Consider the following 26,850-nt stretch of genomic DNA (forward strand, 5'->3'; position numbering starts at 1 on the left):
TAACTTGTTTCTGGATGGAATATCCTCGGTAGGGGGAAATAGGTAAACAATTACAGAAGTACCAGTAGACATCCGGGAAACTGTTATGGGGAAGAATGTTGAACGCCGAAACACGAAAAATCGTGTTTAGGGCCTTCTTGAATTGACATCAGCTTATATTTTCAATAACGATGGCTATCAAGTTATAAAAAAATTGCAGATTATCATTTTGGTATGAGAGGGAGTGCGATGCACTACAATGTCACTTTATCCCAATGATATTCCACGGAGCGTCTGCATAGTTTACACAATTACCATGGATTCACGAATAACTGGATCTTTTATTTTTTAACGAAACGTTATATTAAACATAGAAAATATGTATTAAAATAGCATAACAATAAACAATAAACAAGATCAACATGATAACAAACATTTGAACAGGTCAGCTTGGGAACAAGTTTTTTACCAATACCCCCCCTTTTTTTTAGGGTAGGCTGTGTCTGCGTGTAGCTGCATGTGGGTACGAATAGTCAAATTGCCATCGTAAGCCATACACCTTATCGCTATTTGTCCGCCATTGCTGGAAATCACACAGGTTCCCGTAAAATTTTGACGTCATAAAACAAAATGTCTGACGCCACAATGGAAAAGTGATTGTTGTTGACGTCAAAAGTTCAAGCGGACGGGTCAGCCGGGAATAGCGATAAGGTGTATTGGATCAGGAATGAAACGTAAAATATAAGGTTCATCATAACAAACGGACAAATATGGCTGTATTTACATGCCAAAAATTACTCTGAATACAGACTTACCTGTGAAGTTGGAAAAGTTTTAATGCCTGGCATCTACTAGATATAATAAAGTTAAATGCATTTTGTGTCACAGTTAAGGTGTGAAAATTACCTAAGTTGTGGTACAACTATGAGATGCTCTCTCAGGTAAAAAAAAAAAACGGTTTGTATTTTTTTTATTGTCCTTAATTGACATGGACCAAAGGTATCTTCACAACTATAGGTGAGTTAAAGAGTTTATCTGAGTCAGTGAGTGGACAGTATCAAAGTAATTCAGATGTTTGTTTATTTTTACACCTTCTGCAGAAAGGAAAAAAAATGCCCATCAAAAACAAAAAAAGACTTTCTTAAATACAAAATGCATTTAACTTTTTTATATCTAGTGGATGCTAGGCATTAAATCTTTCCAAACAGCACAGGTAAGTCTGTACACAGAGTAGTTTTTGAGTTGAAAATATGGCCATATTTGTCCATTTGATATGATGAACCATAAGCGGAAATTATCGATCATATGGGAATTTTGTGTAGAATGAGTGAAGAGCATGAAGAGTAGGAAAAATTATATTTTGAAATTGTACTTGTTTAATAATACAGTCAGGGGTACTACAATGTACTTGTACAAGTTATTTTTAATTACTTGAAGAAGTATAATATTAATATACCTATATAAGTAAATTTGTAGGATACTTATACAAGTGAATTTTATTTGCTTGTATAGGTAAAAAAAAAACTTGGCTGAGTTATGTCCCTTAGACATTCAGATTTTTTTACTTGTAGAAGTAAAAAAGTTATCCTATCTTCTTTTATTGAATTCTTATGATTTCTTTGATCTACTAGAATTTTAAATTACCTGCCCTTTGCAGATGTCTTAATAATCATTTAAGTGTAATTTCATGGATAATGAAAATCCCATTTGTCTGTTATCTTCAAAACACTGCTCATTTACAAGCCCCCAAGGAGCAATTTTTGAAGGCCTTGCACAAATACTTAAGATCTTTGCGCAATCAGCTTCTTTGTTAAATTAATGAGATGAAACATTGAACTCTAAAAAAAAAAATTTAGCAAACCTGGGAAAAATCATTAAAGGCATGAATTTACATCTCAAAACTTGACAACTATCATGGGATTGTAAGAAAAATTTACTTTTACAAGTAAATTTTTTAGAAAATTAAGGGGAGATTATTCAAACATTATTTATTTACTTATGTGTATATTTGAAAATAACTTGTACAAGTAGTACCCCTGATTGTAATAATACATAAGAAACATTGCAAATTAACAGAGTTCCCAAAAACACTTTTTGACCCGTTGGTCATGGGACCGAGAAAGCCAGAATATTTGTCAGTCCTACAAAATTTTAGCCAGTCCTAAAACTTCTGTCAATTTGATACTGAAATAAAAATAGTAACATATTTTATCGAAAAATAACTTTATTGATATTACGGTTTTATTTTTCACAGCCAAGGACAAATTAACAGTAATATAGGACCATTTCTGTTCTTTTGATTGTTCTTATTTAAAGACATCTTCGCTATCCATTTCATCATCTGAATCACTTTCTCCGAATTTGTTATCCTGATCGAAGGTTCATTCACAGATTGTTTGCCTGGGATGGCTACATGTCACATGAACAAATTAAGCAAGCCACGTGTAGATCATAGTCAATTTGGTTTTAGTTTGTTTATATTAGGAAACCAGTACAGGAAATTAGCAGCAGGTTCATCTGATGACCTATGTAATTACGTACTAAAATTAGTTGCGGTACAACTAATTACCAATAAAAAAAGCACTGCAATGGCCGTTTTTACATCAGTCATCATGACTGGCACTTGCTTTCAAAATCCTGGTCCGAGCCTTATTTTGACCGATAGGACCGACTATTTTTGTGAACTCTGAAATAAATGCACTGATGGAAAATGACACTGTACAGTCCCTATGAAAAAGAAAAACATGATTAAAATTAATACTTTTATAAAATGTATATGCAAATTTAAAGAATTAAATTTTACTGAATTTGAAAAATACCCATGAGATTTTAAAATAATCTTTTAGTAAAATGTAAAACAGAAGATGATGATGATCAAATAAACCTTTTTCTTCCCTCGCAATCAGGTTTTGTCCATCTTTAGTCACGCCAAGTGGAAAGGAAATTCTATTTGAAATGTATCAAAAGTAGGCATATCCTTAATATAAACCCTTGTAATGCAGGGGCTGTTATATTACGGCCATAACCAGACCACCGTTATTTGGCATCAATAATAATAATAATAATAATAAATTCTTTATTTAAAGAGGGTATACTCAGTTACAATAAACTAATCTTCCCTGAGGCCCTCACATACAAATTACAGGTCTGAATTGATAGTTTCTGTTTTGTTCCAGTAACCAAACATTTTGTTTTATTTGCATTAATGAACATGTTGTTCATTTTACACCACTTTTCAACCCTGCATAAATCTTCTTGAACATCATCATGTATGTTTTCTATGTTTTCCCCAGATTTATGAAGAGTGGTGTCATCAGCATATAGGTCTGTTTCACAATTTTCAATGCATAAGGGAAGGTCATTTATAAATAGTACAAACAATAGGGGACCAAGTATAGAACCTTGGGGGACACCAAATTTTACATGTTGTTGTTCAGAATAAACATTACAAATGTTTACCTGCTGTTTTCTGTTATTGAGGTATGACTTGAAAAAACTAAAAGAAGCCTCACTAAATCCATAAATTTTAAGCTTTAAACAAAGAATCACTGGGGTAAAGCTGATGACCGTAACTGCATTTACGGTCATCCCAAGATGTCAGCTGAAAAATTAGGTCAGTATTTTTATTGCCTGTTAAGGTGTTTCTACATCATTTTCTTTACAAAGCATACATTTTTACGATATAAATTTATAAAAGATTAACACGGAAGTCACAAATCTCTACCGAGGAACGTGTATAGAACGGGAAATTAGATTTTAAAAATTCGATAAGATGACCGTAAATCATCTTTAAAATATTTTCAAGATGACCGTAACATATAATAAGGATGACCGTGATTGGCAAAATGATGACCGTAATTTCGAAAGGATGACCGTAATTTATAAAGGATGACCGTACCTTTCATAGTATAACCGTCATTTCTAAGAAATATCCGTATTTGTATTACCTTTTTTGTATCAAATAATTAATCGTGTTGGTGTAAGACGTATTTATAAGACAACATTATCCTAAAGGTAGACAAAAATAAGACATGCTTCAAATACATGGTTCGTCATATGTAGCTTCCAACTACAAGCCAAAGGATTTTTTTTTATTTCTGAGATTCCTATTAATTTTATATAATAAATACAGCTTTTTAAAAATGCCAAAAAGGCAACGGATGAACACCCATTTATATTATATCGTTTCAACTACCATTGCAGATGGGTTTTTTTTTTTTATTTCAGATACGTACATGTGTTATCAATTTTCCACTTGCAAGTTCACCTCATTTAATGTATACAGCATTTTAATACACACTATAGACAATCATGTTGGTCCACAAACATTTAGTTTTAGGAAGAAAGTTTTGGATGAAAACACTGGTCATACTGCATATCGGTCCGTACATTTCGGAGTTACCACATCCATTGTCTCTGTTGATTGGTCTTCCATTTTATCTTGTAAGTAAAATAACAGAAAATGTTTTAAAAATACTCCGACCAAACTAGTGAAGGTGAGCTCCAGCAAAATAGATCTTAAAATAGTCTTGTATGAATAGCGAATTTCAAAGGGGAGCCTTGTAAATTGTATAAACAGAAAACAGAATTGTTTTTTTTTATATATCAAGACAAATCAAGATTTTATTCTGCTTCTCTGGAACCATACACATGGGCTCAATTACCGGATATTCATAATGTTTACGGTTCATCTGAGGGAATTGAAAAATATAGCCGTTTTTACACACACATCTCTATTAAGAGAACAGACACTGATGCATCTAGGAAAGTATTAAAGCATGGCAGGACCTTTAGATATGTAAAAGTTATATAAAGTCTATCATGCGGTTTGAGAAAAAAAACTAACTTAGCTGGTTTTTGAGTTGCATTTTTTTTTTAATATACAGAAGATAGCAAAATAAACAGACATACGAGTTTCATTTGATACGGTCCACTCAGTTACACAGTTAAAATCACCTATTGTTTGCAGGTGTCTATTGTCCATCTATTGTCCATTTAAATCAAAACTACTCACAACATCGATTAAACTATTTACTATCATTTTCATATAAACTCAAAATACGCCAAATAGTTAAAAAAGAACTAACCGAGCCCCTCTTGCGACAAACTCAACAAAAACAATGCATACAAATATGGATATTTCTTTCAATTGACGGTCATCCTTTTAAATTTAGTCATTCTTTATAAATTACGGTCATCATTAACAATTTACGGTCATCTTTTAACCAATTACGGTCAGCCTTGTTATGAATCGCTAACCCTGTTACGGTCATCTCGATTACGATTTACGGTCATCCTAGCGAATTTTTCAAATCCAAATTCCCGTTTTATACACGTTCCTCGGTAGAGATTTGTGACTTCCGTGTAAATCTTTTATAAATTTACATCGTATCAAAGTATGCTTTGTAAAGAAAATGATGTAGAAACACCTTAACAGACAATAAAAATACTGACCTAATTTTTCAGCTGACATCTTGGGATGACCGTGAATGCAGTTACGGTCATCAGCTTTACCCCAGTGAAGAATATCATGATCTACCAAATCTAAAGCTTTAATGGCACTCCATATATTTGGAGGTCATCGTAATGCCATTTATTTCGAAGTGTATGCATGTTTCCTCAATCTGGGACTATTGATTGTCAGGTTTCTCACTTTTAATATTCATTTGGAGCTAAAATACGAACTTCAAAAATTGAACAACTGATCGTGTTTATTATCAAAATACGTGAAGGAAACGACTACTTCTGGTTGCAAGTCCAGTTAAAGTTCAAAATCGGAATTTTTTTAGGAAAACTAGAAGTAATCGACATAAAAAAAAAAACTAGACTTGAGACTACTATAACACATAGTAGTCTCAGACTTGACTAATAAATGAAACACGTCAATTTCAATTTAAAACTACACTTTAAAACTAATACCTTGTATTAGGCCTTTTTCCTATCAAATTTGTTTGGAATTTTTTGTCTCCGTGAATACATGAAAAATATATTCTGTTAAACTTTAATTCCTCTTTAATTTTTGTGTTTCCAGTTTTTCTTTTCTCTGCAGCTGCAATTGACTCTCTTTTTTTGAGTTTCTTTTATTCAATTGTATAAAAATAATCGACTGTTCTAATTCATGATAACTATGAAATGTCTTCCCCACATGTACATTTTGTATATTTAACTGAAAAAAAAAAAACTGTTCACTTACCTATATATATTAATAAAACTTTTGAGTATTTTTAATCATATTTATTCACTAATTGCGACAAATTCCGTATATATTTCACGTTTCATTCCCGATCCGATGGCATTTTATTATAAAACCGGATGTCAGTACGCGTAACCTGCAAAACGGCAATTTTACTATTCCTACCCACCTGCGGGTACGAGCAGACACTGGCTTTAGGGAAAAGGTCAAATAAAAAAAAAATCACAATCTTAACCATGTGATGCTATTGTGCACGTCTTTTTTTATGCTTGGTCCAAATTATTTTTGGAGTTTTCCTTAGCTATATATAATCATGTACTTTTCCAATGATTTATTTGGTGGGTACTCATTTTATATCAACAACTGTCTCTACACCCCTTTAGTACAGTTTATTGCAACTTCCTTGCAATCTTCACCATAAAATTATGTTATTGTGCACCTCCTCTTTTGTGTAATGGTCCAAATAATGTTTGGTGTTTCCCTTTCTTAGCAAGATGACTTTGCAAAGGACTGAATAATAATTATGTGAGATTTGTGCAGTGTCTCATTCTCTATTTAAATAATGATACATGAATGCTGTTCCGGATAAAATGTACATGATGTCCAACTATTCAATTCTAAAATATTTAGCAAGCATGTATAAAAATGTTGAATCTTTCCAATTAAAAGTTAGATACATGTAGATATACTTTAATCATGTTAATACAGAGTGCAATTGAAACTGTATAAAAAATTTCACAATCCATTAATCCATGGTCCTTGTTCATGTTGTTTAATATGTGCTTTTTCTTTTTAAATCAAATCATTTGGAGATAAGGATATCTTTGGATTAAAATGCATTGATTATCATTTTTTTTAAATCAATATGTTGTTTTTTGATTTATTAAACCGTAACACATGTTAAAAGTTTTCCTGGCACACTTCCAGTGGAACCTGTCAAAATCTAGTACATTGTATATATGTACAAATACAGAGGTCATAGCAAAATAAGATATCTTACATATAATATATAAATGGACCACAATTAGTTTTAACTTTAATGCAAGGTAAGCGATACTGAATAGAGAAAGGGACGTAAATTTGTTTTGTGTGTTAAGTTTATATTTTATAAAATACATGTAAATAGTGCTGCAAATATTTTCTTGTATTTCCCCCTTCCCAATTCTCAGTATAAAATACATACCAAAAAGTGGTTAATCCAGATCTATTGCAATATTCCAGAGTGGAAATAAAAGATTTTCCCAGTCCATTTAGTGTCTGAGATTTGAAAAAATTTTACATTGATTCGAAATGTTTTGGATGCCATGTTTATAAGAATTTCATACAATAAAGTCTAACAGGAAAAGCTAGATTGTAAAAAAATATTTGAATGACATATATAATCCCCAAAACTTTGTAGATTGTAAGTTATAGGCATTAAGATGCCCATATAAGTAGGTCATCTTGCTATTTGAGTTAGACCTATAGAGTAGAATTGAAATCTAAATTGAAATGCCTATTACCATGATTACCAAATAACCAGTAATATTTAAAAAAAATTGTCATAAAAAGAGATATTATACATGTACATGTATATAAGCAAGATATCTGTTCCTTTCACGTTCAATTAAAAAGAATAGAAGTTATTTTTCATGTTTTTAATCAGTTTATCATTTATGGTGTTACAATTAATTTTCAATATAATATGATTAGAAGTTGTACATGTATCTCAATTGAGTTATATTTTCATATAAAAAAGAAGATGTGGTATGATTGCCAATGAGACAATTCTCTACATGAGACCAAATGACACAATAATTAAAAACTATAGGTCACCGTACTGCCTTCAACAATGAGCAAATCCCATATCGCATTGTCAGTTATAAAAGGACCTAAAATGACAAATGTAAAACAATTCAAACAAGAAAACTAATACCATGCTTTACCATGTTTACCATATAAGCTATAAACTATTTCTCTTTTTTTCCAGATTAATAAATAGTAATACCATGATGGAGTTAAGTGATGACGGGGGAGGTGACAGTGAAGTCACAATGTCTTCTCTTCTAGGACAGTCACAACTCAAACCAAAGTTAGACGACATCTTTGCCGAAGTGGAGAAAAATTTACCCTCCATTGATTTTGACCTTTCAGATGTAAGATTTTTTTTTCACTGGAACATCTATTTGAATTTCTATCTGACCAACATACATTATTTACTTTAACATATACTTAGGACTGTACTTTATACATTCCTCGTACCCAGGCAAGGCATTTTATAATCATATTAAAGTATAATGGCATTGTATAATAAAAATATATTAGTGAAATTCTAAAATTACCTCTATAATTGCTTTAGTTTGTTACCCAATTTTGAAAGTGCTTTCTCTGGATACCATGTATTTTTTTATTAAGACAGCTCATTTTTGATAGTGTTTGTTAAGCACTTAAAGCAAAAATTCATATTTTCATCTTACATTTAAATAAAAAGTCTATGATTTTTTATAAGCTACATGTACATATGAAAACAGTATAAAGTATATCATACCTTTTCTGTCTTTAAAAGTATTAATTCAAGTTTTATACAATTTTTTTGTTTTGTTTGATATTTTCATCATTTTCATAGTGATTCAAAGAGTGAAACTGTAATATTTAGTGCACACGAATTAATGCATTTTTTTGATCTTTTTCAGGTGAGTTCTGATAATGAAGAACCAATCATATTTCACAGAAATTTAAAATCGTCCATATTTGATGATGACAAAGATTTGGATACAAGCCTTGATGATCCAGACATTATTTCATTAAGTGGTGTCTCTTTTGAACCTGCTGATTTAACAGATATATATGACAATGATCTAGCTTTTCAGCTTCAACAAGGTGCAGTGATGAAATCATCACCTAAACCAGTTCCAACTAAAACAGTTTCAAGCTGGACTGAAATAGTGATGGAAGCTGAGAATCGTCCTGAAGTTACTCCCCCTGATAAACAAGAGGTCACCTCACATGATGTAGGCTGTGGTCCTGATAATGGGGAGGGTTTGAATTTAAACGAAGCTCTGAAAAATATGGAAAACGAACTGCTAAATAATCAGATGCAGGATTCATATGAAAAACATGAAAGAGAATCAACAGCTGAGACGGAGAAAAAGAAAAGTTCTACATGGGAGGCGATAGATGTCGGGGATAAGAAGATGAATAGTATGCTGAGGAAGGAAGTACGACGAGATGAAGAGAGAGAACTAGCTCATAGCATACTGTCTCCTAGAGCTCCTACATTAGTACCTCCAGGATTTGATCCTTCTAATATAGGTAATAACATGCTCTGTCTGGTATTTCTATGTTCTAAATAATTTTCTATAAACTCATTCAAGTATTTACGGTATCTCATAATTTTTATCAAACTAATATGTAACAAATATTCATGTGTAGAATAGGTTTTCTTGAGACCTCTCCACATGTCCTATTACCTTATATTGTTCTGAATTGAACCTAATTTAATAGTTGAAACATTTTACAACTTATAAAAGTAAGCTGTATTTTTTTATCATTCTTTTTTTTAATTCTGAAAACATTCTTTAATCATGATTATCAAAATTGTATTAAACATGTGAATCTTTTTGATGATTCCTATCTCAATGATTTGTGATCATCATGCAGTAAGAAACAGTTGAATTTTATCATACTGTTTATACAAATATTTTACTAAAGATAGTTTCTTTATGATTTATTTAGCCAATTTAATGATTTCCATATGAATTTTGTCAGACACATTATTTGTTTATGAATTTTGATGGACACATTTATGATTTCTTTATAAATTATTTCAGATATTATAAAAATAGATGTTTTTCTTTCAGATACATTATTGAACCAGTTAAATGAAGATAATCAGTTTGCCCCACCTATCAACAGATCAAATCAGCAAAGATTAGAAGCTTTGTATGCTTCAGGGGAAGGAAATCAAATTGAAAATAATGGTAATTCTTTCTTTTAAATTGATGAGATTAAAAAATGTATGAAATTAAGAGTATTCTTACTGATATAACTTGAAAATAGCATACAAAATTTATTGGTATGTTTAAAAAATCTTGAAAGATAAGATATACAGAAAACAAATTCACACACAAACTTTGGAAACAGTAGCAAATGGAATGGTAAAGCATGTTTTTTTTCAGGTTATCATAAAAAAAATAATTACAAAACTCAATATATTGGTAAAGTAGCTTGAACAGTGCAGGTGTCTGAAAATAACATTAAATTGCCAAAAATTTATGTTTTTGGTACATTGACTATATAGTTTATGAAAAAAAATGTGACTGACTTTAAAGTCAGAGTTTTGATTTGTTTATGTATATTTCTAACAGAACAAAATCAGAATTTGTCCTTGATACAAAGATTAGCACTGATATCCACCAGAGTATCAGGAGAAGATTTGACTGATGTCTGTCCTATGACTGGAGTTAAACAACAACAGATTATAGAGGAGGCTCCTCAGGTCATTAATAAGTGGAAACCTATTCCTCCATCACAGCCAGGCATGTATAATACGTTTAAAGCACATTTTCCTTTCAACACAAATATTTTTATTGCATTGTTTCTAATTATTGCAAAAACAAGAGGTGGAAAATGTAGGCTCCTTGGAGCCTCTAGTTAACTCAAGTCTGAAATAAAATTAATGCTTAGCTGAAGGAATATTAAATGTGCTCTTTATTTTTTGCCCCATATAATGTGGATTCATTTATTTTCGTGGGTACTAATTTTCCTAGATAGAGGAAAAGTTGCATATTCATGGATATTGAATTTCGTGGTTTTGGCAAAGTCTACATACATTCCTTCAGAAAATTTGTATTTCGTTGAACATTTAAATTTGTGGTTCCCCTGTACCCACTAAATCCACCAACGAATAGTAATGAGTCAACAGTAGCACTTCAAATAATTTTTTTTAAATTTGCGCTTTGAATATAATGAAAATTGGAAAATACATTTGGTTCATATTTGACATTTCTTTCTTTAGAATCATTAGCATTTCATCTTAAAAAAAATATACCAAACTTCAAAAAATTATTTGTAAAGATAGTGTGGAGCATGATTTCTTTTAATTAGATGTTTAATTTTGTTTTTAATCAATAGAGCCAGAGAAAAAGCAGACATCTAGTTGTGGAACCAACACTAGTGATATGCCTGTTAGAATTATTACACCAACTGTTAGACCAGTCACAAAACCTACAGGTAATTTTGTAATACACTATAAGATTATTAAACATCTCTCTATAACACCCCACTCAGTCATTCAATACTTACACAAAAACTTACAATCAATAGCCATAACTCAAGATAAATTGTTGAAATATTGAAACATACACTAACTTAACTCCTTCCTTATAATAATACACCATCTATTCAATTAGTACCCAAAACTACATATAAATTAAATGTTAATCACTAAAAATATTCACTACAAGGAAAAACAGTTTAAAGATTAAAAAAAAAGGGGGGGGGGGAGATAAATCCTTTCCAAAAAAAAAGTGAAATCACAAAAATACTGAACTCTGAGGAAAATTCAAAACAGAAATCCCTAATCATATGGCCAAATCAAAAGCTCAAACACATAAAACAAAAAATTCTCAACTCAATTTTGGAACTAAGGATTGTTCCATTAAAACATACATGGTACCCAGGGAAGGCACTTTAAAAACACAGTGACCTCCAATAGAAGCAATTTTAGAGTCCTGCATACATTTAAAGCCTATTAAACACAATATTTCGCACCCACCCATCAAATTTATGTTGCCTTCCCTGGGTCCCATGTATGATTTTATAGAAGAGCCCTAATCAGAATTTCAAACTTTACAAAGTTATAGAACATTTAATACTTCAGGATAATATGCATGAAGAAATATAATCCTGGTCAAACATTTAACATTGTTAAAGGGGAGATAATCAAATGTCCTAAATTTGATATGTCAATATTAACAAGAGACAGGGACTATCATGATTTTCTTGTGAGTGCACTAACAATCCTAGTTTAATATGTATATTATAGTTGTCAAGAAAGAACCCCATAAATCCAGTACAGTATTTATTGATCTGAGAGATTTTGAGAAGACCCGACAGGAACAACAACAAAGTATAGAACGAGTACAAAGAATACTTCATGTATCTGGTGACAGGTATTTATACAGTTTTTATTCTCATGACATCATATTGGAAAGGCTTTGTCCTCTCTCAATACAAATTTGCTAGATTAATTACCTAATTGCCATTTGATATAAAAACAAAGGATATGGGATATCCATCCAGCATTGGCTTGAGAGGAATTCTTTGCAATTTAATTTGTAATCAACTTATCATCTTGTAAAGAATTTTAGCTTATTTCTTCTGTAAAAAGTTGTAAGTATGAAGTAAGTGCAATTCCAGAAAAAAATGGTCTGTGTTGTGTTGTGAAGTGTGAAAAAGTGGACAACTACCCTATTACAAAGGTGTAAGGAAAACTGGTTTATAAATTTATGACTTCGATATGAAAACTTCTATCAATATGACATTTTATAAGTAATTATTTCTCAACATTGTTTTGCAGTCCAATACTTTTTTGCTTTGCTTTCTTACAATTTGTAAGTAATACAAGAAGTAATGACAAACATGTAATTTGGATAATTTTTCTATAGCAATAACTGCTCTGCTGATATTAAAAGGAAATAGTTCACATTGTATATAATTTACAGTATAATCCATTCCTAATGTTATTAGCCGTCTGTGGCAGACAAAGTCCCAAAGATTAAAAGAGAAAATAAATATCTACTTGCCCCTATTACATAAAAGCAAAAGAAGTTGATCATCCTCCCCGACTAGTTTGTATATTTATCTCCACAGGGACTCAAGTGATGATTCAGATGATGAGGTAGATACTTGGCAGAAACAAAGACAGAAGATGAAAGAATCATTGAAATCGAAAGGTCTTCAGGCAGAGGCTTTACCAAGCAAGCCAACACCTCATGGGTATGTTAATCATAGTTTTGATATTTTGATTATGTGAAAAAATGAATTAACAACAATACAAAACTTGAAGTATATAAAAAAAAAAAAAAAAAAAAAGATAGGTAAATCTATAAAATCCTGAGACAATTTAACACTCAGCAGAACAAAATGAAAACTACTATCATATTCCTGACTTGGTACAGGTATTTTCTGAAGAAAAATGATTGCTTAAACATTATTTTGATAGCTAACTAAATCTCTTACATGTCTGATAGATGTTTATTGTATTAAAGTTGACATAATCAAAGAATATAGGTGATATTAACATAATAAGAAAGGAATGAATATGATGTATAAGTTATGAATACTCATTTTAAAACAAAAATATCATATATTGTTAAGATAGAATTAAATAATCTTATGTTTTTGGTTTTATTTGACAGACCTATAAAGAAGCCACAGAGAGTGTTAAACCTTGACCATGTAATAGACAGCCGTGCAAGGACAGCACCACAGGTCGTCATAGAAACAGAACAATTATCAGAGGAAGATATGGAAGCTAAACTGAGGGCTGAACAAGAGGAAAAAGAGAAACACAGAAAAGTAGAAGAGGCTAGGTACATTTTGTTAAGTGGAGTAATAAGTGTTCATACAAGTACCGGTATATTTAATCTTGAGAGCTAATGAAAATATGTGCATAGAGAAACAAGAATGTCATAATGTTGATAATATGGGAATATTATAAAGCTGAAATTCTGGATTATAATCTGTAAAACAAATACTCTGTCAGATCCTTCACTCTCATTAGCTTACAATCTGTGTTGATTATTGTAAAAATAAATCTGTCAATTCAGAAATTATTGCATGCCTTTATTTTTGCAATTTTTGAAGAAAGAACAAAAATAATCAAGATTTTTTATATGTATTTCAAGAAAATCTTCCTTTGTAATGTGCATCAGATTCTGACTGCAGGTTCTTATTTTTACTTATGCAGCGTTATTGGCAATAATAAAAACCTCACAATTTTTTGTCGAGCCTGCGACAAAAGCTCGACATAGGGATAGTGATCCGGCGGCGGTGGCGTTAGCTAACTATTTTAAGCTTTATATTTCAGAAGGTGGAAGAACTGGATGCTTCATTCTTTGTATATGGATACCTCATGTTACGAACTTTCCGTTAGTCACATGTCCAATGTCCTTGACTTCATTTTCATGGTTCAGTGACTACTTAAAAAAAATGTTAAATTCTCTCTTATTATAAGTAATAAGATAACTATATTTGGTATGTGCATACCTTGCAAAGTTCTCATGCTAGTCAGACAGTTTTCATTTGACCTCAACCTTATTTCATGTATCAGTGAAAAGGGTTAAGTTTTGGTGGTCAAGTCCCATATCTCACATACTATAAGCAATAGGTCTAGTATATTCGGTGTATGGAAGGACTGTAAGATGTACATGTCCAACTGGCAGGTGTCATCTGACCTTACCTCATTTTTATGGTTCAGTGGTTATAGTTAAGTTTTTGTGTTTTGGTCTGTTTTTCTTATACTTTATACAATAGGTCTACTATATTTGGCACATGTATGGAATGATTGTAAGGTGTACATGTCTAGCTGGCAGGTGTCATCTGACCTTGACCTCATTTTCATTGTTCAGTGGTCGAAGTTAAGTTTTTTTGGTTAATGTTAAGTTTTTATGACAGTTGTAATATAACTTTATATTTAGGACATAATATATATGATTAGTAAAGTAGGCAAGACATTTCAGTGTGTGCAGTCTTAGAATTTACAGTAAGGAATTAAATATCAAGGAAAAAGTATTGGTTTGCGTGATATCAACAGCATAAATTTTAGAGAAAATATTGGATAAGGATAGAGTTATATCACATTTACATGAAAGTTTATACATGGATAAAATTTTTATGAAAGTTGGTACAATAATAAAATACCATGCATAATGAAAAAAAGAGCTTTGTTAAATTTTAAGGTGAATGTGAAGATCCAGAGTATGGCTTTAAGAAATGCTTATAAAATTTGATTTTATGTTTATAACTGTTTACAGAAAACGGCGAGAACAGAGAGAAGCAGAAAGACAAGCCAGGATAAGGTTATCCAAACGTTTAGAAGCCCTTCGCCCTTCAGCAGCTGTCAGTGGTAAACAAGACAGTGCTGAGGGTACACCAGTCGTCTTTGATATCGTAAGTCCACCTGTTTAATAACAATACATTAACCAAGGCTATTCCAATTCCAAAATTCCAAAGGAGAAATAGGTTCTGTACATTATTGCCAAACAAAAAGGAATATTTACAGCACAACAATAATATTTAAGTCATTAAAGAAATTTGAAATAGCATGTTTATCGAATTTGGTACAATGGATAAAGAATAAATCTTGTTTTATTTTCAAGTAGAGTCATTAGGTTGTAGTATACAGAAATAAAAAGTTTATATAGATGCAATAGATCAGGTATTTGACAATCTATTATAGATATTGTACAATATTTGATCATGATAAAATGAATTCCTTGTAAATTTGAAGTTCAGAGGTGAAAGGTAAAGGTCACATGATTTTCTTTATGAAGACAGTCTTCATAAAAGATCTTTATCCAATCAAAATTTGATATAATTCCTAACTTTTTCATACTTTTTTTAGTTGATGAGAGAAACATAGCTTCTTGACTATGTTATACAGAATGTTGTTCTATAAGGTTTTGTTTGTGTTTTAGGAAGCTTCTTACGAGCCTGCACCAAGAACTCTGCCACCAACACTTGGACAGGACCATAAATGTTTGTTATTGACAATACATTTATCTAGTAATGGGGAGATAATTCTGCATCGTGGTAAAAGCAGAAGTGCAGATACAGGTTTGTTATAGATTTTAGAATTAGAGAATTTTTTTTAATTGTGCTTTATATAATACATGAAGGAGTACACTGCTTTACCTCTGTCCATCCATTTAATGTGTAACTTGATATTGTCAAAAAATGTTACTTAACTTTTTCTACACTGTATATTTATTGTTAAACTATTCACTTACAATTTATTGGTTTTGTGAGGAAACAAATTTTATATTCATTTCCTAATTGATTTACAGGTGTTGGTCTTTCTGCCAGTTATACAGTATTATTGTCATGGTTACTATCCCTGGTACCACATGACTTTACGTTCCTCCAGAAAGAAGAGGAAGATAACACTCCGCTACCATTCTATGTTCTTGGTTTACAACAGGAATGTATGGATGAACAGTTGTGTCTACAAGTAGCTGTAGCAGCACCAAGAGACTATGATAAACAAATGAATCTCAAAACTAAAAAATCTAAAGTTAGTATTTTGTTAGGTTGGGCTAATGAATTAAGCTAAAAAAGTTAGTATTTCTTTTTTGATACATTAAAGTCATTTGTTTAACTTTTCTAATTAATAGATTGAAAAAAAAATGGTTAATTGACTTCAATTTTTTCCAAAACGCAAATAAAAATACAGATTTTTACCTAATTTTAAGACCAGACAATTATATGTTTGATAAAAGAGGTCTTTATCAAACTTGCAGTTATTCAAACTGAAAATGCTCAAGTGGAACAGAACCTAGTTCTAAAGATATTTAGATATATATGTACATGATGTAAATGAAAGGATGAATTAACACATTAATGCACACCATAAGAGTAACCTTTATTTTGATACTTATAATTTTAAAGAAATGCACTGAAAATTTTGTATGGATAAAAAAAAAATGTGATTTTGAAAAGTTTTTCGCCTGTTTCGAAATTCAATTTCATGTCATCACAAAACAGATTTATTCCATGAATAATGGTCACCAATCAAATAAGACTTAATAGACATCATTGGAATAATTTATAGCTTATAAAAAAATTATATATATGATAAATGTTAGATATTAAAAAAACAATTAAAAATGTATTCATTTTCAGGTTAAGGATGAGATGAAAGGTTGTACTGCATTCCAACACTTTATAACCAAGTTTCTGTCTACCAATACATTACATTCAGTGTGTCCCTGGCTAGTGGATATGGTATCAGTAGAAGTTCCCTGTTCACAGGTGGATAATACCACCGAGAAACCAACATATGTATATCGTCCTCCATTACCTAACATTACAACGAAACCATTGTCAACATTCATTCAGGTGAACCCAGATCAACAGGCTGCTCAGAAAGTGTTCAATTCCTCCGTCGGTTTCTTCTGGCAGACCATTGATAGTGAAGAAGCATTCTGTGATCAAAATGTCGGAGAGGTTAATTACGACACACAAGTGACAATGTCGTTAATATACAGAAAAATATTCTATGATCCACGGGCTATGATGGGAATATGTAACAGGATACTACAAGAAGGATTAGATTTAGCTGGTGTCAGACTGTTGTATCCTACATCAGAATTGATTAGTCTGGCTTCAGGACCAAGTGTATCTAATGACAATTCACAAACAGATGTTTTAAACAGTATTGGACCAGTATTAGCTATAAGTTTACGAGGAACATTTTCAAGGTCTATATGGCTTGATGCTGTTGGACCTTCAGACCCAGTTTTGGCAAGAAGGACTGATCCTAATTCTCTTTGTGCATTATTTGGGGGAGAATCTAGAGATGAGTGTTTATTGTTTTGTCCTAGAAATGCCTCTCGTGTTCAGACTGAACTCAGTCGATGGTTTGGGGGACGTGTTCCACCAGGTGGCAGTGTAGATGTAGGCACGCCCTATACTCGTAGAGATACATATCGAAGTGGTAGTCCCAAGGGTAGAAAAGGTAGAAAATCTTCTTTATCAGACACTAAAGACAATGATATAAATGCTACAATACATAGGCCACCAGCGGCATTAACAGCTACAACCAAAAATGACATTTTCTTAGTGCTATCACCACATGTGCCACCTAAATGTATGGGTATAGTGTTGTCGACCTGTCAGAGACGAGGGTACCAGATTAGAGGAGTGAGGAGGAGTAAACTTAACTCAAAGAAGGCTAATTTACTGGGTAAGACTGAGTCTTGATTTAAATTGATCTTATAGTTATAGTCAAGTTGTAGAACAGAAAAAAATGAAGAAAGCTGAGAAAGCCTGTTGTGTTTAAATTGTTCAATAGGTTTTTTTAAACATTATTTGCTGTTGAAACCCAATCATTTTTCAAATTCTACAGTTTTTTTAATTTTTTTGTAATTATGCCTTAGATTTGCCAAGTTTTTTTTAGTACATTTGATTTGAGTTTGTGATGTTTTTGAAGTAAGGTTTTCGTAGAAGATTAAGAAAGCATTTGAATGGTTTTTGCTGTAACATAACACAGAGAAGAAATCTGAAATCTTAAAAAACTTCTATTGAACTATTGTAACAACTTTTTTGTGTTAGCTCATTTGAAACATCATTGTAAGTTCATTGTAGATATTTACAGATATTATGATATTATTACAGGTATTTCTGGAGAAACTGTTCCCACCTTTTGTCCTGGAGCTTTACATAATGATGTAGTCACAGACCAATGTAAACATATAGAATCTGTATATCCCTGTACACTGATCTTACTACAGAAAGAAAATGCTTCACATGGAGTGGCCAGTCTGATAGAGGCCTGTATGGTACAACTTACATTACAAGGTGTTATGGGTAAGACTTATATGGCATTAGTTATCATCGTAATTTTGAAGTTGAATATAGATGTATAGTTCTGAAGTGTAACTTTATCATTATTTCTGTTGATCACCATAGCTTGACAAAGTTTTTAGGTATACATATATTTACAAAGTTACCTGCTTAAGTTACTATAAGAACCATCTTTATTCTGAAAGATCGCATGTATGAGTATTTTAAAACATGACATATGAACTCTTTATTTACAGGTACAATACAACAACAAGCCAGTATATATTTATCTTCAAAACATATGTTCCATGCAGCAAGATACTCTGATTCACTTCTGTCTCAACTGGGTGGTGATTTTTCTAAGGTAGGTGTAACGAAAGAAAAACACATGTTAGATTTAGATTACAAAACAAAACATGTACATACAGAAGATTAGATATGACAGATAAAAAGGAATAATATGAACTACAAGTTTTACTTATTTTATTACAAAATTTGAATTCAAATCAAAATTAAATATAATTTTTTATCAAGGTTCTTTTTATCTGAAAAGATATGCATACTAATTTTTTTTTCGGGGGTAAAGTCTGCCAAAGATTCTATTCCAAAAAAAAAGAAAAATTAATAAAAAAAAAAATTAGCATGAAATACTAGTATGCCAAAATAAATCAAATGTTCATTGTGAACGTCATAAAAAACAATTTGTATAACAATTGTACACACTCTTTTTCAGTGCTTTGATTTTGATGTACAAGTAAACCCTAGTTGTATTCTTCCTAAACTGTACACCAATCCAGAAGTAGAACAGATTGTTGTCCTTTTGTTGCTTGGTAACCAGATATTGAAGTCATGTGGTTTGTTTATTGGTAAGTTGGTTTTATCACACAAGTTAAATATCACATCAAAATTAATCTTAGAAAGTTATAATGTTATATTTAAACTTCTTGTAAATAAAAAAGTATTGCAAAAAAAACGGAATTCAAAGACAGATTCCATTAAAACTGACCAAATCAATTGTAATCAATTAACAGAACAAGTGAAAACCAACTGACATGTTCCCTTCTTGTTACAGATATTTTCTGAAGAAACTAGAAGGTTAAACCTGGTTTTATAGCTAGCTAAACCTACCACTTGTATGACAGATTTTTTTTTTATTCCTGTTATATTGAAAGCTTTAGATTATTTCTCACATGACAAGACTAAGTATTCTGATCATTATACACATCAGTATTATAGGTTTAATCATGATTAAAGTTGTCAACTGTTTTTGGTTGAAAAAAATGAAAAATCACAGAAAACATTTGGTTATATTTTAGGAAAATTACTTCACATGGTGCCATACAGTAAAACAGTCACAGTATTACCACTTAAAGAAGGATTTGAATTACTGGGAATCAAATGGGTACCATCCCTATCCATCTCTCAGGCAAAAGATGTGACACCCTATGAAGTAGGAGACAGAGGTTGGAAGGAAAATCTTCATACTCTTACAACTGGTATGTATTATCTCCTAGTATGTACAACACTGGAAATTGTAATAAAGGATTGTAGAACTATGCAGATTCATACTTTCTGTCACTAGCTTTTTGGTTGAATACATTGAAGTTCTTTAAAATAAAATTGTTATTATTGATCTGTGTGAAAACATAATGTTATAACAAAATTTTACCTTATTCATTACAGAACCTGCATTGGTCCTAGTATTGAGAGGCATTAATGCATTTAAAAGAATGGAGCAAGTGATTCCACGACCAGACCCTAAGTCAGGACACATGGATTATCTAATGTCTAGAACAGCAGAGGAGGCCTATTCCTTCACAAGAGCATTCTATACTGACAAAGAACTGTATGGAGATCCACATTCTAGACCATTGTTACCATACCTACCCCTTAGTAAAGTTGTCCATACACAGTAAGTGTAAATCTTTGTTATAAAAACTGTTCAAGGGGCTGAATCTTAATTCATCAGAACATAACACATGTACATCTGAGGATCTATAAATGTATCAATTATCATGTATATCTATAAAAAAAAAATCAGAGGAGTTTTGATAATCAGGTACATACAGACAGAGTTGACAGAGCCATAACTGTGCAAAAGAACATCCTACACATGAACATTTGCACATGAAGATCAAATAAAAGAACAACTTTTATATACACCTATACACATATCAAATGCGTTATGATTACAGGTGGAAAGTAAACAGGGTCAAAATTTCCACACAGTGATATCATGGTAGCAACTTGAACATCATTAGAATTTAAGTTTCGACTAAATCATTTAGAAAGACAATAGATTTGTTTAAAACCTTAAGTTTAAACATCATTTAATGTTTATTGAGATTTTTACAATCCAGCCCTGAAATTTATTTGCAAAAATGAAAATAAGATTGCTAGCTTTTAAGAAAATTTAACATATTTTGTGTCTGCTGTATAACAATGGTCTAATAATTACAGTTTTATTACAGTTATAACTGATTAGAAATGTATTATTTTAGGGCATCAAATGACAGTATTATAACCAGGTCAGAAGCGTTGAAGGAATCTATATTCCATGTGATGACAGCAGGACCACAGCTAATAACCACACACCTCATCATTAAACCCAGAGCAGTCAAACGTCACTTACCAAAAATTGTGAAGAAAATAATACAGGAGGGATTCAGAGTTATAGCAATGAAGTTCCAGATTCTGCTGGATGAGGATATTCATTATATTCTGAAAACTGATGAAAATTTGGTAACCATACATAATATTAGGTTACTTCTTCACTGAAAGATGAAAGAGAAATTAATTTGCATTTCTAGATGTGTCAGCAGGAATTCAACTAAGCTGACTAAGGAAAAAAGATAATTGTCACTTTATTTCTTTATTGTTATATAGGTTGCTAATGTTTTGAAAACAAAATCAGCTGATTATTGAGTTTCTGTCAATTTCAGATCATGTGATATATAGATTGCCAGGAAACATTTTTCATGTTTATTCCTAATTGATATCCAATAGTGAAAAAATGGAAATGGCAACCTTAATAATTGAAACTAAAAATAGGCCTTTTCCATATTAGGCCTTTGCCATGTTTTATTGTCAATAGTTAATTTTTTCAATGGTATTTAATTAATTTTTTCACTTTTCCTAATTTAAATTAATATAAAAAGTTAATTTTATTTTTTAAAATAGGATTCAGAAATAGCAGATAAGACCGTGGACTATTTAAAATCTGGACCAAGCTTATGTTTAGTATTACAAAGAGAGAATGCTGTGAAGAAGTTGCTAGACTTACTGGGACCTTCAGATCCGTCCAGTGCCAGAAGACAAAGTCAGTTCTTATGGAGGGGAACGTTTGGTGTAGATACAGTCAATAATGCATTCCATGGTAAACATTGAATCTAATGTAGTGTGGATTCATTATTATTCCTTGGATACCAATTTTTGTATATTTCGTTGGTACAGAGGAACCACAAGATAAAATATCCACAAACATGTCAGTTTTCCTTAATCCCAAAATTGGTACCCACGAAAATAAATGAATCCACATTATTAGTAGGATAAAACATATATTTTTATGTATGTTAATATAACTGTTACTGCTTGATCAGTTCAAATGTATTTTAATGGTATAATATACAATATTTGTTTATATTATTACATGAATGTTATGTAAAATTACTCACTTAGTTTCTGCACAACAAAAACTTATCTAGTATTACTATAAACCCTTAGTATTGTTTTCACAATCTTTTTAGAATTCTCATCTCTAAAGGAATAGATGTTAGTTACTTTCAGTTAACATTTGAATATCTACTATGTTCTTGGTACATTTCTTAGCTGACTGTACTGGTAGTCTTATGAAGATGTAGTATCCTAAGTATAACCTTGACTTGATACAGCAAGGCCTCAAATAATTTACATAATGATTTGATAAGATATAGCAAGTGCAGCTAGAAATGGGTTGCCATTGATAACAATGAGATGATACATATTGCTAATTGAAAAGTAAAGTAATCTGTAAAATAACTCTTTTGATTATGATTCCTGCAGTAATATAATGTTCTTATGATTGCAGTCATACTGTCTTTTCTGTTGTTCCCAAATCATCCAAGTGCTTTACATTTTTGTATTATTTACTTTATACATCAAGTGATTATTGGTATAACCAATATCTTTGCTTAGTGTACTTATATAATGCACACAATTGTGTGACTCACTTTTTAGAATACTCATATTGTGCTGATTTTCTTTATAAGGATCCATGAACTATATCAAAGCATTAGAAGATCAGAAGACATTCTTCCCAGATGGACTTTGTTGTAAATCATCAGAATACTTAGACAGTGAACAGGTATAAAAATATGGATTATTAACACAAATCCAGTGTTCATGTTTTGTTTACAAAGATTGGAAAATGCTCTATTTCTATGTTCTGAAGTTCTTTTTGTCTTTTACTAGATCTAAAAGACAAATATGTTCTTGTTATGAGCAGATCCTCTAAAGCCAATTATGTGTACCTTCTTTATGCTGTCTCTAAGGCAAAAGTACAAATGTCAAATTAATTTTAACCAATGGAGGTCTATATATGATCAAACCATGTGTTGTTTGTTACAAAGTAACATAAAGAAAGTAAAAGTATTATTGATGCAAAATTAAAGAATGTATCATTGTTACACAACTGCAAAGTGAAATGTCTTACAAACTTCTTTAGTGTATAAAACTTGGAATACTGCAATGTTTGCATAAACCAATTAATAACTGTATATATCTATTTTGATTTGATATGTCAAAACAAAAATTGAACAATGAAAATATTGCATATCATTAACATTTTGATAGTATATGTAAATTTATGTTTTCAGATCCTCTGCCCAGCTGAAGACAGTATTTTAGATATAAAATATCAGTTGAATAGAGAAATTGTTGTCCATGATCCCTCAGAACATCCAGGTATAATTCTGTTATTTTGATTTATTTCTCCCAAAATTTGGAGGTAGGAAATCCACACCAGCAAAGTATATTATACCTACTTGTTAACAGTGTGTGTGATATCAACTTGATTAATTGGAGAAATAAGAGTTGTTTAATATATTATCATTTCTTTTTAACAATTGCATTCTGTGTAATTTGAAATGTTCAACATTCGGCTAGAATATTATTATTAGAACATGTTTGAATGGGAGATAACCTCCCTTTTACTTCTTATATCTGATAGAGTTATTTCCCTTTGAATAAAAGTTCTTATATATTAACAAACTAATACTGTCTTGCTTTGTTTTCTTTTGAAACAATCAATTTAATTTGCAGTTTATTTACAATATAAAATTTATCAAAACTTTCATCTTATTACAACTGGTAATTTACCAATGTAAACATGCGAAATTTTGCACTAAAATTATTTATAGACATCCAAAAAAAAAATCAGCTACTATTGCTATAAATCTAGAACTGCCATTTGTTTTCTAGATTGCCCTGATTACATATTGATGGAGACAACATGCCTGGTATTTAAACCACCACTAATCACATTCAAAAGAGATGGTACTTATGGCTATGCTGACCTTATTGAAGGATTAGTTACTCATGGGTAAATATCATATTGTTTCATTTCAGTATGTGGCAATTTTAATGATTTGATTCATTTAATTTCTTGGTTTTGCTAAAGTCTGCATACAAGTCTTTGGAAAATTTTAACTTAATTGAACATTTAAATTCATGGTTCACCTGTTCCAAATGAATACCACAAAGTTGGTATCCAACGAAAAATCCTGAATCCATAGTATCTTTCTCTAATACTTACTTGATTTAACCTGTGTATCTTTCTCTAATACTTACTTGATTTAACCTGTGGTTCATTTCATCTCAGTTATTCAATGCTCAAAATTTGATTATGACATTAAATATTCCTGCTTTCCTCTGAATTTTCCTATTTTGACGTCATGAAAAAAACAAAAACATGTCTAATGATGTCACATGAAAAGAACACATCTTTTTGCATATCAATCAAAAAGAAGGATTAAGATTGTTTGCATATTGTCTAAAAATCATTAGAGAAACAGATTCACCACCAAATTTTGTGCCACATGATATTTATCCTCTCTCAACAGTTAAATTTAAAAAATTAAAATTTTTGGCAAGCCTAACATAATTGTCTCGAATGGATAAGTATCATATAACACTTGATATAGTGGTAGAATCTATAGTTATATATGTACAACTAACCTAGTATGTGCCTTTCTCTTATATTATATATATTCCTGCCTTTGAATCAATGAAATTGTTGATTAAAAAGATATCAATTTAGTATTTTTCTGATATTTAGAGAAATTAATTATTGATGCATGTAATTAAGAAATTATGTAAATTTATTTTAGGTTTGAAATATATGGCTGTAGAATGGTATGGTTTACTCAGGATCAAGCAGAACATTTCTTACATGTTATAGATGCTGGCAGCTTTAAACAGGTAGTTTTAATGTGTGTCTGTATAACTAGCATTATTAGTTTTTACAGGTTTATGTTTTATATTAATGTATTTGTATTAGTCAATCACTTTGATGAATTATGACTGAAATATAAAAGCTTTTGGGTTGCAGTAGTACTTTCATTTTTGATGTTCGAAAGGACAGAAATGTAATAAAAAGGTAGTCTAGATGTAAATTCCACAATTAGCAAACTGTTAACAGCAATAAGTAAAGGTGCTCTTCCTGGTTACATACACTGTTGTCCATAGAAATCAACGTGTTATTCTAGATTGAAAAGTTTTAATTTCTATCCCAAAACTATATTTTAGTTTGAATATACATATGAAATTCCACAATTTTGTTTTAATTTCTAGGTACCGTTGCTAACCTCTGGACCATGTATTGTATTGAGCTTACAGAGAGATAATGCTATCCTGGCTTTTGATTCTATCATGGGAAGGTAAGTAACAAGTAGAAAAATAGTAATGTGATGATCATTTAAAGATTGAAACAATCTCACAGCACTCTCTTTACTCACCCAAGAAATACATTTTTGTAATCGACAATGCTCTTGAAACTAGGCTTTATTTAAAATCCTGCTTAAGGAGGCTCACATCTTCCCTAGCCAAGGGTTACGATCCACTTCCCTCCTCTCCACCCTTGGCAGATTAAGCCAACATTTGTGGTAACAATGTTGTGCCATCTATCGGTAGATTAAAGTCACGCCTATTCCGAATACAGTATTCTTGACCAATGGTAGCATTTGAACTTTAATTTGGAGGTTAAAAAAAACGGTAGCATCTAGATTCTACACACTTGGTAAAGTAGGAAACGAAAATATACGTTGACATTCATGCATTTGGGCAAGAAACATACACAGGAACTTCTATTAGTTGATTAAAAACATTCAAGTTGTCACTAAATATAGTCGTATGTTTAGGGATGTAAAGACTTGTTACACAAAAAGCATGTTATAGGTGTTTTTTGATTGGATACAGCGAGTTTCGACTGCAACCAATGGAAATCATTACCTTGTGTCTCCTAAATTCTATCTCAGTCCGCTAAGGGTGGAGAGGAGAGAAGTGGATAGTAACCCTTGGCTAGCGAAGATGGGCAAAAATGGCATTTTTTGCATTAAAATTGAAATATCTTTTTTAACTCATCAGTCACTTATCTTTTTTATTTATTTTCAAATAAGCTGTACTAAAACTAAACAATTGTAAAATTTAGGAGATGTCTGTAATTTACTTTTTTTTTTTTATTTCAGTATTACCTCTATTTCTCCTATCAGTTCAACAGAAAAAAGCACCTTAACAAAAATGCAATCTTCTTTCGAAGGCAGATTGTGTGACCATAAATGAAGGGTGACCCCTTTTTTTTTATTTTATTTTTTCTATTAAGTATATGATAAAGTTCATTATAGAAAAAAATAGCGAGATACTATATTGAAAAAAAAAATTATACCCTCAAGCTCCCTTAACAGTATCTTGGAATTTTTTCAAGGTCATTCTTAATAAGCAATTTCTGCACTGAGTAGTACAATCAACTCAAAGGCTAACTGTTTATACACTGAAGTTTCTTGCATTAGTATAAATTTATACCCAAAAAAAAAATGTATTTCCTAGCAAAAAGTTGGTTTATTTACCTTCAATGATAGGTATACTTTTAGCAACTGATT

The 26,850-nt window shown here is 31.1% G+C and overlaps 1 protein-coding gene across 1 annotated transcript in view; it reads left to right on the plus strand.

The window, feature by feature from the left end:
* The first annotated feature begins 54 nt into the window (after positions 1 to 54).
* LOC139524818 (dynein axonemal assembly factor 8-like) overlaps positions 55 to 26,850 on the plus strand; it is a 40,169-nt gene continuing 13,373 nt past the window's right edge. The window contains exons 1-25 of the mRNA XM_071319922.1: positions 55 to 211; positions 8,142 to 8,307; positions 8,845 to 9,463; positions 10,012 to 10,131; positions 10,519 to 10,689; positions 11,285 to 11,383; positions 12,198 to 12,324; positions 13,025 to 13,150; positions 13,573 to 13,746; positions 15,190 to 15,325; positions 15,853 to 15,991; positions 16,222 to 16,448; positions 17,057 to 18,119; positions 18,551 to 18,742; positions 18,976 to 19,082; positions 19,452 to 19,584; positions 20,035 to 20,214; positions 20,402 to 20,630; positions 21,220 to 21,460; positions 21,899 to 22,094; positions 22,966 to 23,060; positions 23,572 to 23,659; positions 24,176 to 24,296; positions 25,084 to 25,174; positions 25,547 to 25,632. Of these exons, the coding sequence (XP_071176023.1) occupies positions 8,161 to 8,307; positions 8,845 to 9,463; positions 10,012 to 10,131; positions 10,519 to 10,689; positions 11,285 to 11,383; positions 12,198 to 12,324; positions 13,025 to 13,150; positions 13,573 to 13,746; positions 15,190 to 15,325; positions 15,853 to 15,991; positions 16,222 to 16,448; positions 17,057 to 18,119; positions 18,551 to 18,742; positions 18,976 to 19,082; positions 19,452 to 19,584; positions 20,035 to 20,214; positions 20,402 to 20,630; positions 21,220 to 21,460; positions 21,899 to 22,094; positions 22,966 to 23,060; positions 23,572 to 23,659; positions 24,176 to 24,296; positions 25,084 to 25,174; positions 25,547 to 25,632 (4,907 nt within the window). The 5' untranslated portion in view covers positions 55 to 211; positions 8,142 to 8,160. The remainder of the gene's footprint in view (positions 212 to 8,141; positions 8,308 to 8,844; positions 9,464 to 10,011; positions 10,132 to 10,518; positions 10,690 to 11,284; positions 11,384 to 12,197; positions 12,325 to 13,024; positions 13,151 to 13,572; positions 13,747 to 15,189; positions 15,326 to 15,852; positions 15,992 to 16,221; positions 16,449 to 17,056; positions 18,120 to 18,550; positions 18,743 to 18,975; positions 19,083 to 19,451; positions 19,585 to 20,034; positions 20,215 to 20,401; positions 20,631 to 21,219; positions 21,461 to 21,898; positions 22,095 to 22,965; positions 23,061 to 23,571; positions 23,660 to 24,175; positions 24,297 to 25,083; positions 25,175 to 25,546; positions 25,633 to 26,850) is intronic.

Source organism: Mytilus edulis, chromosome 5 (assembly GCF_963676685.1).
Source record: "Mytilus edulis chromosome 5, xbMytEdul2.2, whole genome shotgun sequence".
In the NCBI taxonomy this organism is placed as follows: Eukaryota; Metazoa; Mollusca; class Bivalvia; order Mytilida; family Mytilidae; genus Mytilus; species Mytilus edulis.